The sequence below is a fragment of the Dermacentor silvarum genome, chromosome 9, assembly GCF_013339745.2.
Source record: "Dermacentor silvarum isolate Dsil-2018 chromosome 9, BIME_Dsil_1.4, whole genome shotgun sequence".
NCBI lineage: Eukaryota > Metazoa > Arthropoda > Arachnida > Ixodida > Ixodidae > Dermacentor > Dermacentor silvarum.
Genome location: NC_051162.1, coordinates 106,092,100 through 106,110,542, shown reverse-complemented (window position 1 = coordinate 106,110,542; position 18,443 = coordinate 106,092,100). Strand labels below are relative to the sequence as shown.

The 18,443-nt window shown below is 46.4% G+C and overlaps 1 protein-coding gene across 1 annotated transcript in view; it reads right to left on the bottom strand.

Annotated features, from left to right (window-relative positions):
* Positions 1-333: 333 nt before the first annotated feature.
* The window catches only part of LOC125939879 (venom metalloproteinase antarease-like TfasMP_A), a 50,094-nt gene continuing 31,984 nt past the window's right edge, over positions 334-18,443 (bottom strand). The window contains exons 8-12 of the mRNA XM_049655386.1: positions 17,246-17,317; positions 13,592-13,761; positions 11,271-11,320; positions 7,686-7,794; positions 334-481 (exon numbers count right to left, since the gene is read on the bottom strand). Of these exons, the coding sequence (XP_049511343.1) occupies positions 334-481; positions 7,686-7,794; positions 11,271-11,320; positions 13,592-13,761; positions 17,246-17,317 (549 nt within the window). The remainder of the gene's footprint in view (positions 482-7,685; positions 7,795-11,270; positions 11,321-13,591; positions 13,762-17,245; positions 17,318-18,443) is intronic.

Genomic DNA, 18,443 nt, shown 5'->3' with positions numbered 1-18,443 from the left:
CGACTGCTACGCGCGGTGCCGTCGATCTTGCTCTGTAGCAGACGACGCACAGCGTTGTAGAAGGCACGGAGTTATTTTTCTCTCGCGATCCGGCATGTGCGGTAGCATTTCCATCATGAGAGTTTTAGCAAACCACTCGTCAAGATACAAAAATCTTATTTATACCGACAAATACGTGTTTTAGAAGCAGTCACAATTTTTTGAGTGGGACTATTTCTTTAGTCGCGGAGGAATTGGCTGCTGCGCTTCGGTCAACTGGGCGGGGCCTCCTCCTGTCTTCTAAAGTTGTACCCGACTATAGTATGTGTAGCTTGATTACAAAAATATATTGTCCTACCTTACTAACGAACGTATTTGTTCCTGGCTGCACTCCGACAGCCTTGATTTATTTCGCATGTCCTTATTTATGCTTGTCATCAAGTGTCCATATCTAGCAGAACAGTCCTTTGCATCATCACAGCTGTCATGATCGGAACCCAGACTGCAAAAAAAAAGTATTCTATGAAAGCAAACGACACATTCTCTGGACGTCATAAAACGCTACATAAAACCTCAAACTCACTTGCAGTAAAATGAAGGTCTCATTTCTAAAATTCGAATATCATGGCGTAATTTTCATTCGTATACTGGAGAATTCACTGTTACTGTACAATTTTGCTCAGGCGACAACGCTCTCGTGATAGCACACAAAGTCGGCGTTGTGAACGTCGTGACTAGGCCTAAAAGACGGGCGCCTCGTATGCGCTTCTAAGCACACTCATTCGTGTTTGCTGCATTTTATAGAAGTTACCTCGCTACCTCAACCACATATGGGGGATCCAAAGTCACATGCATAAAAGGTGCCAGACTGAAGCACGGTCGATTGCTTCGACGACCGCTGACTGGTTGCTTCCATGGCTAGAAAGCTATATTTTAACAAAGAGGGAACAATTTCACAAAATAAACTACATGCAGTATATTCGCAGTTCGAATTTTTTGCTACGTGACATCCGGTGGAGCTTCTAATTGTCCGTACTCCCTCGAAGATTCAGGTTTATATCCCATGTAACGTCTGTGTCATAGGCGTAGAGGGAAACACTACAAACGCGAAGAAATGGACGGCAATTCTATAAACAGCCTGTCTTATTTGGAACCCTGAATGCCACCAAATGGACCGCTAATACCAGTACGACGATCACAATAAGCAGTGCGGCTACGTCAGCTGCAGCTGTGCTCCAACAGCCACGAGCACTTTCGACATTACGCTGCTCCATATAAGAAGACAACGATGAATAATTGGAGCACAACGAAAAAGTCGAGGAGTGCAGTAGGTTTTCCAATGAAGAAGTGTTGCGGAGAAACGCTTCATCCTCATCCTCAAAGGTTGGTATGGAAACAAGGAAGTCGCTTTAACATGACATATATTCATAACCAGGCTCTCCAGGATGTATACAAGGCTCTCTCAGAGAAATACGAGCTGTGCAAACACACTAAACATTTCATAAGGACTCCATCACCGCGTTTGTGGAGCAAATACTGAGACTGCTCTGCTATGGTAACACCACCATGAATGAGGAAAAGAAGTTGCAATACCTTATTCGCGATGTGAAGGATCAACTTTCCACCGGTCTCGTACTCAGCCTATGGAATGCAATCGCCGAAATTGCAACTGAACCAGCCATCATCAAGAAGGTGTTGGACTCGAGAGCGAGGCAAAGAACCGTAATCTGCAAGCTTTCAAGCCTAGCGACATTGGAAGATAGCGACAGTGACGTCGAAGTCCTACGAGAAGCAAGTCGCGATTCAATTCACAAGAGTGCTTTCATTGTTGATTGGAGAGTGCAAGGTACCCACATCGAAGAAAGTCCACATCTGGTACATTACCGATGTAATCCATAGAAAGTGAGATATAGAAAAGAAACCGGCAGATCCCACGCCCTATGGGAATCGATGTTATGCGAAGCAGTGTACGGGGACCCGCCTACCAAGTTAACGAAACGACCATGAGAGCACCAAGACGTAGGCGGCTCTTTCATGACCTACATGACACGCACGTCATGAGTCCTAAGGAGTCCCTTTAGCTACACCTACGAGACCTTATGGCGAAATCCTTAGTCATGCTCATGACTTGGACCATCAGCCTTGAGCGTTTTCCTTCACTTAGTACCCCATCCGAACCAACTCCAAGGTTTTTTTAGTGTTCACCTTTTTTTACAGCGTCAGCTGTTATGGGCTCATTCCAATGGCCGTTTCTGGTCGCGATGATGCCGCTGCCGCCGCCCCGTAGCCGCTATCGCGGGAAATGCGAAAAAGGTATCCATTCTCCGCCGGGATCGAGCCCAGGCCCGCTGCTTGGGACTCGGATACTTTACCACTGAGCCACGCAAGCGCTTGCTATCAGGCAGAAGAAATATTCCCTTTATACGTGCTCGCCTCTGCGCCTGCGCACCTATGCAGGCGCGCAGGTGCAGACGACCCGAGCCTCCGACAGTATGGTGGCGCCATCTAGTTAACGTGCCTGCAACCGCCACGTGCGACGAGATGCGATTCAGAGCGATGCGATTCAGACTAGGCGCGCAATCAACGCTATCCCGATGATAGATGTGCGCCACGTATTCTGGCTACCTCTTCGGTACACGTTATGGCGTCTCCTCGCAAGGTACGAACCGCTGCTCAAGAAGCGAATCGTAGAGCTACGTGCGCGGCTACAACCAGGCATCATCGGGCTCAGCAGACTGCTGTGCAGAGAGCATTACAACCGCAGCTCGCCATCGCAGGGCGGATAGTTCAGATCGTTCTCGTCAAAATCGAGGCGAAGACACTTTGCCGGGAAGACCTTGTTGTTCGTGGTGCCGAAATTGGAGCTACTCTTGCGCCGCTCAACCAGCTTACGTTGTGACTGTGCTGCGTGTGCCGCGCAGGCGTGTAACTTTTTGCTGAGTCATTGTCATTTTTGCTGCGTCATAATCTTGACCATGAGTTCTACCACCATCCTTTAGTGTTTCCTTTACTTTGTACCCAGATACTTAGTATCCACGTCCGTACCCATTTCAGTGGTTTCTGAGTGTTAATCTTTTTTCGCTGAGTCGTTTTTTTGCAGAGTCATGATCATGACTATGACTTCTACCATCATCCTTTAGTGTTTCCTTCACTTGTAGCAACGTACGAACCCATTTGAGTGGTTTTTGAGTGTTAATGTTTTTCGCTGGGTAATTGTCATTTTAGGCGCCTGTTTCATGACGTACACGACACCCATGTCATTACATTCATGTCAAGACCTATCATTTATGTTCTTCATACACTCTTGTCATACTATGCCAATTTTGGTACATATCAAGTTAATGAAACGGCCATGAGAGCACCAAGACGTAGGCGGCTAGAAGGATAGATAGATAGACAGACACACAGATAGATACTGTCAAAGTGGCAAATGTTCACCAAGAAATGCTTGGCATTTAAAATGCCCGACGATGTTGAAGCGCAATAATCCGAAATTTGAGCGCAGCTGTATACGTGTTTTCATTTCGCGGGATATTGCGGCAAGGAATTTGAGACCGAAATCACTGCATCGACTGGCAGTGGGCCAGCGCCGTCATAGCCTTCGCAGAAGGAGGGTGGTGGTGGTGAAAACTTTTATTGAGAAGGCCCGAAGTAAAGAAAACTAAGAAGCAGCGTTGTGGGTGGCCTTCAGGCTGCCGGTTGTGGCGTCTAGGCCGCGCCTAGTCGCGACGTCCTCTGCCCAGCTAACCAGCCGGAGTTGGAGATCCGGCTCGGTGCTGGACAAAGCAACCTCCCACTGCTGCGGACTGGTTAGGTGCCAAGAGGCAGGGGGCAAGTGCGCCGGGCAGGAGAATAAGATGTGATCGTAATTGGCGCGGGAGCTGTCACATAAGCGGCAGGCCGGCGAGTACGTCCCGGGGTGGAAGAGGGCAAGACGTGCAGGAGTAAGAAAGGTGTGGGCCTGAAGGTGGCGCCACAAGTGTTGGTGGTGCTGGGAAAGGGACTTGTGCGGTTGGGGGAAGGTGAGACGAGATAGGCGGTAGTGCAAGGTGATATCGTGGTACATGAGGAGCGCGTCGCGCGTATCCATTCCCGGCGGGGGCGGGCTTGCTCGGTCAGTCGAATCGCGAGCGATGGAATGGGCCGCCTCGTTAGAGGATGGGCCGCGTGAGTTGGCACCCAGATGATTTGGATTGGGCGAGAGGGAACAGTGTCGGAACGCAAGATACCGGAGGCCGGTGGTGCCACCCGTCCAACCGCGTAGTTGTAGACTGCAGGCTTGGAATCACTGAAAATGTATTCCGCGGAGGTTTGCGTGATGGCGAGGGCAATAGCTGCCTCTTCGGCCTCGACCGAGGTCCAAGTGTATACTGAGGCAGTAAGAGTGGGTCGAAAAGAGTTGTCAATGACTGCAAGGGCATGGGCTGGGTAGTGGCGGTACGGGGCGGCTTCCACTTAACCCACGACGGGTTGCCGTTCGTACTGACGCCAGAGCGCGGAGGCTCGCGCTGCTCTACGGGACGGGTGGTGTTCAGGGCGCATATTCTTAGCGAGGGGATTAACAGTTAGCAGGGAGTAGACGTGGGAAGGGATGGGTAGTGAGGTGGGAAGAGGGGTAAGAGGGGAGAGTTTAAGGTTAGAGAGAAGTGCGCGACCAGGCCGAGTGCGGGAGAGACGGAGGAGCTGGGCCGTGCGATGGGCCTCCGTCAGCTCTGTAAGGTAGTTGTGGACGCCCATCGACAGTAACCGGGCCGTTGAAGTAGATGTGGGAAGAGACAGGGCCGACTTATATGCCTGGTGAAGGAGGCTGTTGACTTTGTCTTCCTCGGTGCGTGAAAGGAAAATATACGGAAGAGAATAGATGAAGAAGCTGAGAACGAAGGCCTGGACTAGGCGGCGGAGGTCGTGTTCGCGCATGCCGTGGTGACGGTTGGCAATGCGGCGTATTAAGCGGATGGTCTGGTGTACAGTGTTTGTGAGTCGAGTGATGAGGGTGGTGTGCTTGCCATTGGACTGAAGAAAGAGTCCGAGGATGGGGAGGGTAGAGACGAGGGGAAGGGGTATGCCGTCAAGGGAGACTGTGAGTGGAGAAGGCGACAGGGGGGCTCCGACTTGGCCGGGGAGCAGCTCAACCCGACAGACCGGGCGTGAGTCGCCACCGCGTCCACGCCCGCCTGGAGAGTGGTCTCCATGTCGCCAAGATTGCCGGTGGTCACCCATAGGGTGATGTCATCGGCGTACAGAAGGAGGGGCAGTATGGGAGTGCTGGCATGATGAGCAGCTGGGAACCAGCAGTGGAAGCAGTCGACGACGACGAACGCGCGAGCAGTGGCATGAGCTCGATCGTGCGGTTATGCTGTAGGACGCTGACGCTCATCTCAGGAATGGACGCTGTGCTCTAAAAGAATAGGCAAGAGGGTGAACCAGACTGCGACTGGTTTCCTACCCTTAAGTGAGGAAAACGGAAGCGGGCTGAAAAATACAGTCATCATCATCAGCCTATATTTTAGGTCCACTGCAGGACGAAGGCCTCTCCCTGCGATCTCCAATTACCCCTGTCTTGCGCTAGCGTTTTGCTACTTGCGCCTGCAAATTTACTAACTTCATCATCCCATCTGGTTTTCTGCCGACCTCGACTGCGCTTCCCTTCTCTTGGTATCCATTCTGTAATCCTAATGGTCCACTGGTTATCTCTCCTATGCATTACATGGCCTGCCCAGCTCCATTTCTTCCGCTTAATGTCAACTAGAATATCGGCTATCCCCATTTGTTCTCTGATCCACACCGCTCTCTTCCTGTCTCTTAACGTTAGTCCTAAGATTTTTCGTTCCATCGCTCTTTGTGCGGTCCTTAACTTGTTCTCGAGCTTCTTTGTTAACCTCCAAGTTTCTGCCGTTCAATAGCCTGGCAAGGGAACAAGAATTCAGGATCGCCAGTCAGCCTCTAGAGTCTGTAAAGGAGTACGTTTATCTAGGTCAATTACTGACAGGGGACCCTGATCACGAGAAAGAAATTTACAGAAGAATAAAATTGGGTTGGAGTGCATACGGCAGACATTACCAAATCCTGACTGGGAGCTTGAAAAAAGAAAAATACAGTAAAAGGGCAAAAAACAGACAACCAAGCAATGGGCACGTCCATTCAGTCAATAAGTCAACAGCGTTCACCGCGCAAATGAAAGCTTTGATGGAGTTGATGGAGCTCAGACATCTTCAGAAAGCGCTGCAGTGTTTTTGCCGCTCACAGCTCGGATGACGGTGGAGGCCATGGTTAAAGTATTTTGTCCTATATGAGCGATTTGTCGTCCAGCTAGCTTAATGTGGCACGTATAGTGTGTATTTTATGGTTAAAAGAGGCACAGTATATGTTGTACCATAATCACAACCGCTGCACAAGGCACTGTCCATTATATCAATAGCAAAACAGTAGGCATTTGCAAAAGCAACCTTCTATCACAACGAACGCAGTACACTTGCGTTGCATCGAGATTGACTAGACGGCAGCCGAACGTGCAAAAAAGGGTAAACATCACTGTAGAGAATTGGCACACTCCAGTGAATCGCAATGTTCTAAATCTCTTGGACGAGCAAGTAGACATTTCCGAACTGCTTGAAAATGGCATGCTGGACTCCTTGGGTGAAGTACACTGCTTAATTGCTCTATTGTTGCTGACGATGTCGCAATGGCCTGAAAGCCACTGAAAATAGATTCAGTTCGCTTTTCCAACAAAGCGTTGGTGATATTCTTTGATTTCGGATACCAGTTGTTCTTGAGGACCATGAAGTAAACTTGGGGAGAGAGCTTGGAGGGCCGCTTTTGTGTCACTGAATATGGTGAACTAGTTAGGCAGTCGTTTATGCAGGTATTCAACAGTGGCTTTGAGAATGTGAAGTTCAATCACGTTGATGTTGTGGGTGGGAGTACGTAACTCTAATCGACGCTGATCTTCAAGGGAGGGCCTCCGCACCAGACGAGCTGTGTGCCCTAACCGCGACAAACTTTCATACAATGACATTATGCGTGATATAAGCGCTATAAGTAAGTTGTTTCAGAGCCAACCGCGGCAAAATCTGAGGGTCATCGCTGACGGTTGTAGCAGTTCTCTGCCTGAAATATAATCACTAGTAGCGCAAATTATGAACTCTACCACCGTCGTTCGCAGTCAAAGGCCTCTTGTGGAGTCCCGCCCCAATAACCAGAATCATGATGCCTATATTCCGAAGCCCCTATACCGCAATCAACTATACCGCTGTATTGCTAGTAATCTGTCTTGCGATGCAAGACTGACATTAGGCATACGCCACATCGATGCCCTCACGTTCATCGTGGTTCGCCCTACTGTCGAATGGGTCTGAATACTTTAGAACCAGTGACCCTTGCTCAACACAGTGCATTGAAGAAACTGCGGTTTACATACTTCTTAGGTCCAAATGGATGAGATGTGTGCTTGTCCTCCTTTTAATGCTCCGTTTTTTCATAGCGCTGCACTAGCAGAAGGCACTGATTACATCATCAATGTAGCCATGATCTAGGAAAATAGGTGTACCTGATAAGTAAGACGCCATACCAGAGTTCAGCCCGTTAATGGATGTGAGAATTGACGTGTATTAAGCCTAAGTTAGACAAACGAAATAGACATGTGTTTGTAAAATTTCGGCAAGAGAAATGTTTGCATGCAAGTAAGTGATTTTTTTCAGGGTGCTTACGAATGCCCAAGTTCATGTGCCATCGTTATAAGTCCATTATATGTGTGCGGATCGTCTTCTCCAATAGCAAAGTTCTCCTCCGTGCAAATTCCAGCTCTTTCAGCTATGCCTGAAATCGCACATATATTACATGAATGGCTATTGCTACCCAGAATATGAAGAAACAGGTTTTTAGTACAAGAGAAGCAAAATATAGTGTGATATTTTTGTGGGTTACGGCGGCATTGGAGCGTTTTGAAAAGTACATGCGCTTTTTAGTTCACTGAAAGCGTCTTGATTCTGACGAGTATTCACATCATAGTTACATAAAAATATTATATGTAAACAAAGTTTGGAGACGCTAACAATTCACAAATTGTTGCAATATTGTGCAGCAATCTTCATTTGGGCGATTTACTTCAAATCTTTCAACTAAGCCGGAGCCTCAATTTCATCGCACACAAAGCTGATACGAAAGAGTTTAGCTCATCTATCTCGTCCAGTCCACTACTCTATAGTAGCACTTATGTTTCCACCCTAATGTGCGTCATCCTATCTGTTGAACAAGTATCAAACTGTTTTACAGAGCTCTTTGTTATGTACCAACTTTCCTAAATTTCAAACTCCCGGCCTGACTGCCTTTATGGACGCTGCAAGAACGCAGCTCAAGTTATACTCAATGCAGTCAGGTTAAAAGGTCAAAGATAATCTTGTATGTCGAGACAAAATAGCCTCGCATACAAACCTTGCGCTCAGTTGTTAATATAAGTGAGTGACGTAAGCAAATGAAGATTTATGGTAGCTTTACAGGCATTGGCGCTTTAGCGAAATGAACGGTAGTCTGTTGAACTTTACTATTTTATACACGTGGGTTGGATCATTTGACAGTTGCACATTAGAAATGAAAATGACGCACGAGCATAACGTGTCCACTACTGAATACCCGGGCTGGAGGCGAAAGCATTACTGTTATATTAAAAAAATAGATCCATTAGAAAACTGCGCTATATCCTGTAACCCTCGAAGTGTAATATATGCTATGGTGTTTTGAGACCTCAAAATTTTCATTTACACACTGGAAACCTATCGCATTGCCTGTAATAATAATTTTAGTACGCTGAAGCGGGTTTTCAGTTTTGGCTAGTTCAGCAAACAAATTTCTACAGAAATAGTTACTATGTTACTTTGGTCATATTTCAAATGAAATGAATGTCTGGTGAAGTCCACTCACCATGGCCAAAAAAAAGAAAAAAAAGGTGAACAAGTTATCATTTCCTGAAACTTGAAAGCTCGCTTGAGTGTTACCCGATTCTCCGAGGGTGTACAGCGCAGTGGTAACAACACGTGAAAAAAAAAGTCGCAGTTTCGTCCGAAAGGCGAAGCATCGATTGCGATAGCAAATTAGTAGACAGCTATACGAAGTAAGGATATTAGTTTTATCGGCCAAATAAAGTTGTAAATATTCGCCTGCTAACTAAATAAACAAGCACAGTGTCACGCGCGCACAGATAAACATGAACACATCTAGCTCGATGATCGCGGGCGCTCATCGAAACGCTGGAGTGAGAAATCGCATTAGAGGCGGCGAGCAAACTGACCTTCGCGCTGGCTCTCGCTTCAACGCGAACTAAACGTCGAAAGCGCAGCGCATACGAAGCTACGGGCACTCGGCGAATGCCCTTTGGCCCATCGCAGATCACTTTCAAGATAGCTCCGTGATCAGCAGCTGGGTAAGCAGAACGTTCCCTCCCGTCTCCGTCGCCTCCTCCCCGTTCCTCGCGCGTGAACGAAGCGCGTGCGCTTCCGGTCGCCTTCCTCTGTCACGTACGCGAGATTAAACTGGGCTCGCCAGATCACCCTCGCAAGCCTTCACTCGCACACAAAACGCATGGCGTGCGGCGACGATTTTATCATCGTCAGACTTTATACGGAAGATCACAGCGGCAACGACGGCAGCGGCGACGGCAAAAATGCGCTTGGAGGGTGTATATAATTGCAATCGCAATAAAGAGGAGACACGGACGTGCGCTGCCTCACCAACTGCCCCAAGCAACGACTTTGCTCAGTTACTAGAATATGTGTGCTAAAAACACTATAGAATGTCGTGCAAGCAACTTACACAGTCGAAAAATTTCACTGCACGAGAAAAGGTTTCGATTTACAAGCTGAGCCATTAACACCGTTGAAGCTTGGATATGTTGTGGACTAGGGCTCCACAGGGCAAAGTGAGAAAGCGGAATCATTACCATTAACGAGCGGCACAGCTAAGTACTCAGCACAGGCATGCAATCTCCAGTATCGGCCAGTGCTTGCAGAGCGACACATTGAATGAACACGTTGATCTAGCCAGCAATGAACAGTCAAGGCCTTGAAGTTTTCCACAAGAGCGCCGTTATTTCCTCAGCAACTGCAGTGGTAAATTTTCTACTTGGACAAGCTGGGTGCAGCAAGGCACTATGTAAAATTAAAGATGACATGGGAAAGCCAATCGGCGGTAGTCCAAGGTGCGGCGACTTGAATGGAAGGTTTGAGCAGCTATGCTAAACAAAACAGGGTGTCAAGGTGGCTCAGAGTTAGGGCAGCCTCGTCATCATAGACACGAAAACCATGGTGACAACAAGAATGCGTCAAAAGGCCAGGAAGAAAACAAAATAGTATATTGGCCGGTTTTTTTAGAGTGGTTTACAGGTGGTCGTTTGGGTCGCAGGAAACGCTAAAGGTCCATTTGTATATGACAGCGGGACAAACACCCACACAGAAAAGAAAACAACAGGCAGAGCGCTGACTTCCAATTGAAACTTGAATGCCAATTCATGCAATATACATACATCTCCGAGCGTGCACAGAAGGGACCGGTGGGAAAAAGATATACGCATATCAACACGTTTTGAAGTGCTCAAGTCCTTCAGAGTACAAGGCAATCGAAGACTGCGCGACGCATGCTTCGACAGCTTGCCCATCCGAGCTGCTTAAACTATCTCCTATTCCGTCTACTCCCGGTGACAATGCAACATGGTGATGTTGGACAACATGGGGATACACTCAGAATCACCACAGTGCTGTAAGAAGTGCTAGCTAGCTTGTCCTCCCAGGTAATTTAGAGCTCCCGCAAGCGCATATTAACGCTGCGCCCCGTCTGCCCAACATATACACGATTGCACCAAAGTGGAACTGAGTACACCACCGAAGTGCGGCATGGGACACTATTGCATACATTCCGCACGTATAATCGTGAGACTGTAATTTCACAATTTTGTAATAAATTTTGTAATCGTGAAAATTAGATAGCAAGTCGAATTAGCTGCAAGGATAACACAAACAAGCCCTCCGAATGGGACATCATCAAGAGCTACAAATGGATTGGTTGCAGTGTATAGTCACACAATGTTGTCTTATTTTTAAATGTATTTACCTAATAATTACTGACTCATGCCACTGAATCAACTGTGTGTTTATTGCCTCTCATTGTTCTCCTGACATACACATGTGTCTTGCTTGCCCTATTTTTTGGGTGTAGTCACCGCAGTACGCGTCAATTACGCAACCGCTTCTGAAATATCCTCCACAAAGTTTAATAAATAATAATGGAACACCACTTATGCTCACCTGTGACGTCAGTATTACAGTTACCATCAACACAATAGCCAAGGTCCTCTCTGGAAAATATTACATTTTTTCAGCAAAACATCCCAGAAAGAATCTCATCTGTCGCTTGTGCAAAGTCTGATAAAGCGAATGGTAACCTTTGCTTGTGTTGAAAGTGCAAGTAATTTACTATCTTTCATTTATTGGCACTCTCGCTCAAAGTCCGGAGAATTCATGGATACAGTTATTAGGTGTATGCAGTCAAGCACGCATAGGCATTTGTAAAGGCATGGCAGTCAGTCTCTACAGGTATACGGTTCTGATTTTATTTCTGAAGTTGGGTGGCATTGCTCAGGCTGTGAAAACTAGCACCATCAACGTTTGGCGTTTCTCGAATCAACATCAGCTATGATGGGATTGAAATCTTGCATAAGAGAAATTTTCGGGCTATTTGCATCAAATAATTATTTTTGAATAAATAAAACCACTTGCCTCATTAGAAATTTGCAATGGGGATATTAAATGGTGTATTTAATACCTCGAGGCCTATTTAGAGAAGTGGTTTTGGGGAAGGGAAATAGGGCTAAGTGTGGCTCCTCAGGAAAGCTTGCCATGAGAATTTCTTTAGAAAAGTAAGTGTTTTTCACTTTAGCCAGTGGCCGGGACCCAGTCGCCCAGCGACGTACCCAACTTATGGTGGTACCCTTCCGGAACGTACTTGATGCTGCCCAGTTCCACGCAAAGTGATGCACGCGGGGAGGTATCACTCTCGCGGATGCATAGCCTTTCAGCTGCGGAGATAATTTCAGGCCATCGCGGTTTTTGAGCTGCCATGTAGATTGTCGCACGCCAGTGATGCATTCCATCATGACACATCAGTGGTAACGCAGATGTGTCCATCAAATGGGCGTCTGGGACAGCGTCGTCAGTATCATTTGTTCCATGCACGTGGTTTTCGCTGCGGTATTTCTTGAGAATGAACAATTTCTCTTTAATTACGAGTGTATAACTCCGTTTTAAAACCGGTCGATTCTCTATCTCGCAATGAGCATTCATGGAAAATCTTATAGAAGTCTTAGATGCGGCATTATGTTACCAAAGACCAAAGACGAAGAAGTATGTGTGTTGTTAGGTGCTTTGCGCTTAAGTCATACATAATCATATTTATTTGCATGTACTCACACTGTGGCAATTACTTTCTGCATTTTGATGCATATGTTGATTTGAGTATCTCACATTTTGCTCATCTATGTTACCTCATTACTGAATATTTTGAAATTATCTTTAATTATGGTTCGCCTAGTGTAATACCACCAGGAGCACTTGGGCTAAATGAAATCAAAACAAAAAGAAGCGACACTTGCTAGTCAACCAGCAATGAGATTACCTGATTTCGGATAGCTTTTCTAGCAACTTTTACATCCTATGTCGCTTGTATTATTGTTGCGCGCATAAATATTGTTTTTTTAGAGTTAGTTGGTGTTGAATGTAGCCGCCATATGTTATTGTAATGGCGTGTTCTGCAAAACTTGTTGTAATATGTAGCACATTTTCTTGTAGGATTCAAACTACGAATTTATAGAAACTGGTTGGCTTAACTGTTATACTCGTATTTTTTTTCGAAAACAAACATTTGGTTCTAGTTTTTCGTTACTTTTTAACACTTACCATTACATATATAGACAATAGAAGCTCCCGTTTACCCAATCAGCGTGTTTGCAAACAGTAGTAACCTCCGTCCGAAAAAGTAGGACTCTCCATATCGCCTTGTCGTAGGTAGAAACTCTAATAATTGAAACGTTATGTTTCTCACAACGTGGGGGATATCATCGCAACGCGTTGCCATTGTGTTCGAAGGTATATGGTGGATATTCGAACACTGAGTGTTGAATCACAGGCTATTGCTTAACTTCATTGTTTCCAGAAATGAATTAAGCACCGACAATATGCCACGCTGGAAAATCGGCGTAGATTACAACGCAGATGTAGGGTTCTGGCAAACCTCACAAGTTGCAAGGACTAGCAACGTATATTAGAAACAATGCTACCACTTAACGAATATTGTAGTTACATTTGTATAAATTTCGCATAGCTTGCTTGGCAACTAAGGAAAGTTTGAAACGGATGCATTAGAGGGAAGTGCAGCAAGTCAATAACATTTATGCTGTTAATGATATTTTAGGTTCTGAAAACTTTTTACGATGTCCAACAACAGTTATTGTAAATTTGTCACATTTAGCCTATATTAGCAACAAAGACAGCAGGGGTACGTGGCAGAAAAAAAGAGAACTTTCTGAAAAAGACAATAAACACATCAAGATGTTCTTAGAAGGTGCACATACCTGGTCAAATGGTAAACAATGTCGCACTCTGCAATACCACATTGGCTTACATAGTCTCTGGTCAAGTTGAATGTCTCTATAGCATCAAAGCGGCAGACAGTGTCGTTCTCGCCTTGTTCTTGTATAGGTGCAGGTATACCGCAGACTTTCTTCCCAAAAACAAATTCGTCCTAGAATAAGTGGAAGTTCGTGAATGGTAGCTGTATTCCTGACACGTTCGAAGGCAGTCGTCGTTTTTCCAATATTAATGTACAATATTTCTATTACCTACGTTACGCAAGAATTAGTGTTTCAAGGCCACGCCCGTCGCCAGGAAAATTGTTCTGGGGCGCACTTGCTATTTGAGTGGCCTTGACTATTTGAGGAAAGCACCTATTTTTCATTAATTATTTTTGGTAAAAATCGCAGCATGAAAATTATGATACTTTTTAAATACTATTTTATTAATAGCTTTATATTTTTAGTTTGGAGAGGAATCTTCCTAATAGCCTAATATTATTGTATGGACGATTCGTCTCAATAGATTTCATTAATAAACATAAAGCAGCCTTACTCAGAGCTTGAAATAAAAACGCTTAACCTTACACTTGGCCGTGCAACGCTTGAAACAGCGAAGCTGGGTGATCGTAGCTCATTATTTTCCGGAAGTGCGCGCGAACATTTCATCTTATTGCTCATAATGATGATAATTTCTTTTCGCGCGTCTCGGACTTACGCCCTTCACTGCGCGTTGCATAGCGCAGCTTGCAACCCCGACACAGCCTTCCAATGCCGACACCGCGTTCCAGGAGACCTCCTCCGTCTCTCTCTCGCTCTCATAGTGCGCAAAACCTCTACACCTCGCAAAGCACGAGCGTACGAACGCACCAGCTGTCGACGATGACGACAACGCTCGAACGCAATCACATGGTTCGCATAAATGCACGCTCTGCAAGCGTGGGTCTATAGCCTATTCATTAGGAGTGCTCGTTGACGTTTGATTACTTACGTTCACCTGGTGCTCATATTGTAAATAGTCCCTGTACATACATTTCATTCATTGTAATAAATATCATGTTAAAAAAGTGGCTCTATGGTCTAGTGATTGCTTCCAAATGTGATATTTGAATGTGTGCACATTAGTTTGTTCTCTGTCACGTCGAAGACCAGCAATAAATAAAAAAAATGGGGTTGATCCCTCTTATATAGGAATCGGTATAGAACACGAAAGTGAAACGTGTCTTCACAGAAGTAGTGTAATGTTTATTGCACATTGATATATAATGTCTATTGGTGTTTTGTGGCTAAAGCGCCCTTAGGCGTTGATGCACCCACGCTGACGCCTGGTGGCACGTCTCCTCCATCACGACTACCAAGGTCGATGACCATGAGCAACCGTCGTGCATATGGAAGCTGCACTACGCTGCACACGCTAGCACAACGCGAAAGACGAAGCACGTAACTGACACACTAATACAACGCGCAAGACAAAGCACGTAACTGAATCGTCACCGAGTCAAATCAGCGCGTACAGCGCGTCGTAATTGCAGCCTCCGCGATCAACTTCAGAAACATTTTCAGAGCTAATTGCGGAGGCCACGCTCCGCTGTGCTGAGTACGGTGAACGCCACCTAAGTGGCGTTGGTAGTGCTTCTTGATGCCAGCGTCCCTTCGAATGCTGGCATCGAGGCGTCGTAGCGCTGAGACCACCGAAGCGTTCACTGTCGGTGCGCGTTAGTGTCATAATAAAGTACTTCTCTTTTCTGCTCGTAGGCGGCGGCACCGCCCCGAGCAAGAGCGCGGGTACACGGAGGAGTGTTAGATATATAAGGCGCGTCTGTGTAGCTCTCTGCAAATGCGTTTGTGGCGCAATGGGTTAAACGCTCGGCGATCTATCGTCGCGGACGAGAGGTCGTGGGTTCGATTTCTAAATTTTGCATGTTTGTGGAACTTTTTCTTCTGGTTTCTTTCTTTGTATTATGTTTGTGTATGTTCGTGTGACGTATTTTCGTGACGGAAATACGTCAGTGAAGTCTTGGTGGACCCCGGCATAAAACACTTTCGTGTTAAAATACCCTAGTGGTTTCGACGCTCGCCTTGGGACTGGGGGTACGCGGGTTCGACTCCCGCCTCGGTAAGAAAATTTCTTTTCTTTTCTTTCTTTGTAGTGTATTGCTACGCAACGCAAATTACGGCTGGCTTAAACAGTTTCGCTGTTAAAAGACGAAGGGTCAAATATTCGTTTTATTGAGCCGGCACACTCAAGAAGAGCTGGCGTCTGGCGTGGAACGGTCGGCACTGTCAAGTCCCACAAGTGCGCGACGTGGTGCGTCCGTTCGCCTAAAGTCCGCACTGGCTACTTAAGCTCGCAAGCCTAAAACACAAGACTTCATGCCTTCTTCGTAAACGTTGTGATTACGTTGCTGACGTGAACGGACTCTCTGTAGAGCGACATCAGAGCCAACCCATTCAATCGTTCAACGGAGCTGTTGCGAAAGTATATATATCTTTTAGTTTTGAGGCGCTTCAGCGTCGAAACGCTTTTCTCAGCTGCCACTGTGGTGACAGGAAGTGTTGCAAGTATCTTGAGCAGCTTGCTGATATTAGGAAACAGGCTGGTGTTGCACTGCTTCAGGGCCTTGGTCAGATGCTTTGGCAGCTTTTCTGGAGGTCTTGTTCGCCACTTCTGCTTCCATGTCTCGCACTATCCTTTAATCAATTTGAGATTTTTGGGATCCTTATCCGCCATGTAGAGTTCTATTGCCGGCTGTAGAGACTCAAAGCTGCTGTGAGCGGCGTAATTCGGCAGCATGAGTTGAAGACTGGACAACATCGCCCTGTGACCAGTGAGGCGCCTGCTCGGTTAATGCAGACCGCATATCGTCCATATACGGGATGAAGCAAGTACGTCTGTAATATTCTTCAGGAGAAGAGGAAGCCTGGTTTTCTATGTACTTCTGAGAACCGCGCTTTCTGAGAATGCCTGGCTGAACGCCGAATCCTTTCGCCGTTGCTTCACTTGATTCAAAAATCTCCTTGAACTGATCATCAGCATCTTGGTCTGTGCAACGCCGGCCCGAGTATTCCGTGCGCAGGGCCAGCATGACAGCGCAAAGCGGTGTTCTGCGGTTTGCAATGAATAAATAGCCCTAAGAAATAGTTTTTGTATATATTTCACACAAATAATCTTTTCGTTTGTTTCTGTACTTGTCGGCGAACCCGATGGCGAATTTTTCGAGGAAACTGCTACAAGGCTGTCTACCGCAGCTAGTGCTAGAAGGACGTCTACTGCGGTACGAGGCAGCTACCGCAGCTAACACGCGGCGACTGTGGCTGAGGAATGGGGGGGAGGAAGGGTTGCAGCGGCGGCAAAGTCGGGAGCGCAGCTGCCCCCCTCTGTTTAGCGGGCGCCGACTGCCGTGTGCGGCGTCCTCTGCTCTTTTGTCTGGGTCGCTTACGCAGCGGCCCGTTCGGCGAATGTACTCAGCGCCGTAGAACGTGGGCACGGAAAGATCTGCTCAGTCTTGCACATGGTGAGCAGCTGTTGACAAGTTCATTTACGCAGTAATGGTGAATCGACGTTATGAAAACGTCTCTTATGAAAAAAAAAACACATCGGCGCCATGAAAAAAAGTCTTTTGTGGTCTCTTTCCATTTTTATTTAAAATTGCTTACCTCAACTTCCCGAACTTTGTTTAATTGAAACCGTATTTGTGGACATTTCATTTCAATATATCGCAGTGCCACCTTGAAGAGAACGAGGGTCTATAAGTAGACATATAGTTCGCATGCACACACACTTTTAAATATTGAATGCATGGGACAAGAAATATGAGCTCTTTGTCGCTTATAAAAATGCCTCTTTCTGAGGACTATTGCGTAAAATGTTTCTCACCGTAATCATTTACAACACTGCAAGCAGTAAGGTTACCGATGAAATGTTTTGCAATTAACAGGATTTGTAGGTCCTTAATTGTTAATTCCGATAGCTGCGATGACCTAAAAATTTATCTTTTTTTCCATAACCCCATCGTGGTGGTTTCTATAGATATTTAGGTTACTTACCCATACCTTTAGTGCGAATTGTATCACATTACTCGTGGTGACCATTATTAAGGCACTGCAGTCTCGTTCCCTAGTGTTTTTGAATTTTTTTCGACGTTTCGTCAACCAGAATTGTCGAAGACGTCGGACGACTTGCCCAGATACCTTCCGGAGGCCACGGGGGGGGGGGGGGGGGGGTGGCGTCGTCTCCCGCCGCTTCGATAGGAGCCTGCAGAAGAGCCCCATCTGGTAGCAACGGGAGCCTCTGTTATGAGTACGCCTGACCTGACACCGGGGCAGAGGCAACCGACTGAGCAACCGGGAATGTAAGAGATATAAGGCTACAGAAACAGACGACGAGTCTACGCCTATTGATGATTGTGACATAGCTGACATCACAGATCTAGACGATGAAGGCTTCAGGCTTGTGCGTCACCGCAACGAGAGGACCGTCGGAATCCCAGTGATTATTACACTTGTCACAGAAGGAGCCGACCTGAAAAAAGTGAATACCATTGCTCTGTCTACGGAAATTGAAGAAATTCTTGGCGCATCGCCAGTTAGAAGCCGATTTACTGTTCATGGGGCGCTACTTCTAGATGTACAGACAGAAGAACATGTGAACGCCCTTCTCAGTTGCAAGCCAATCTCAGGGACTGCAATCTCAGCACGAGTGCCCAATTCGTACCTGCAAAACACTTGCATTATTATAGGAGTGCCGAAATGGTACACTGACGAGGAACTGTTGAACTGCCTAAAACCACGAGGTGTTTATCATGCAAGGAAAGTCGTGCGACGCGTCCAAACTTCCTAATCCGAATGGTAGTCC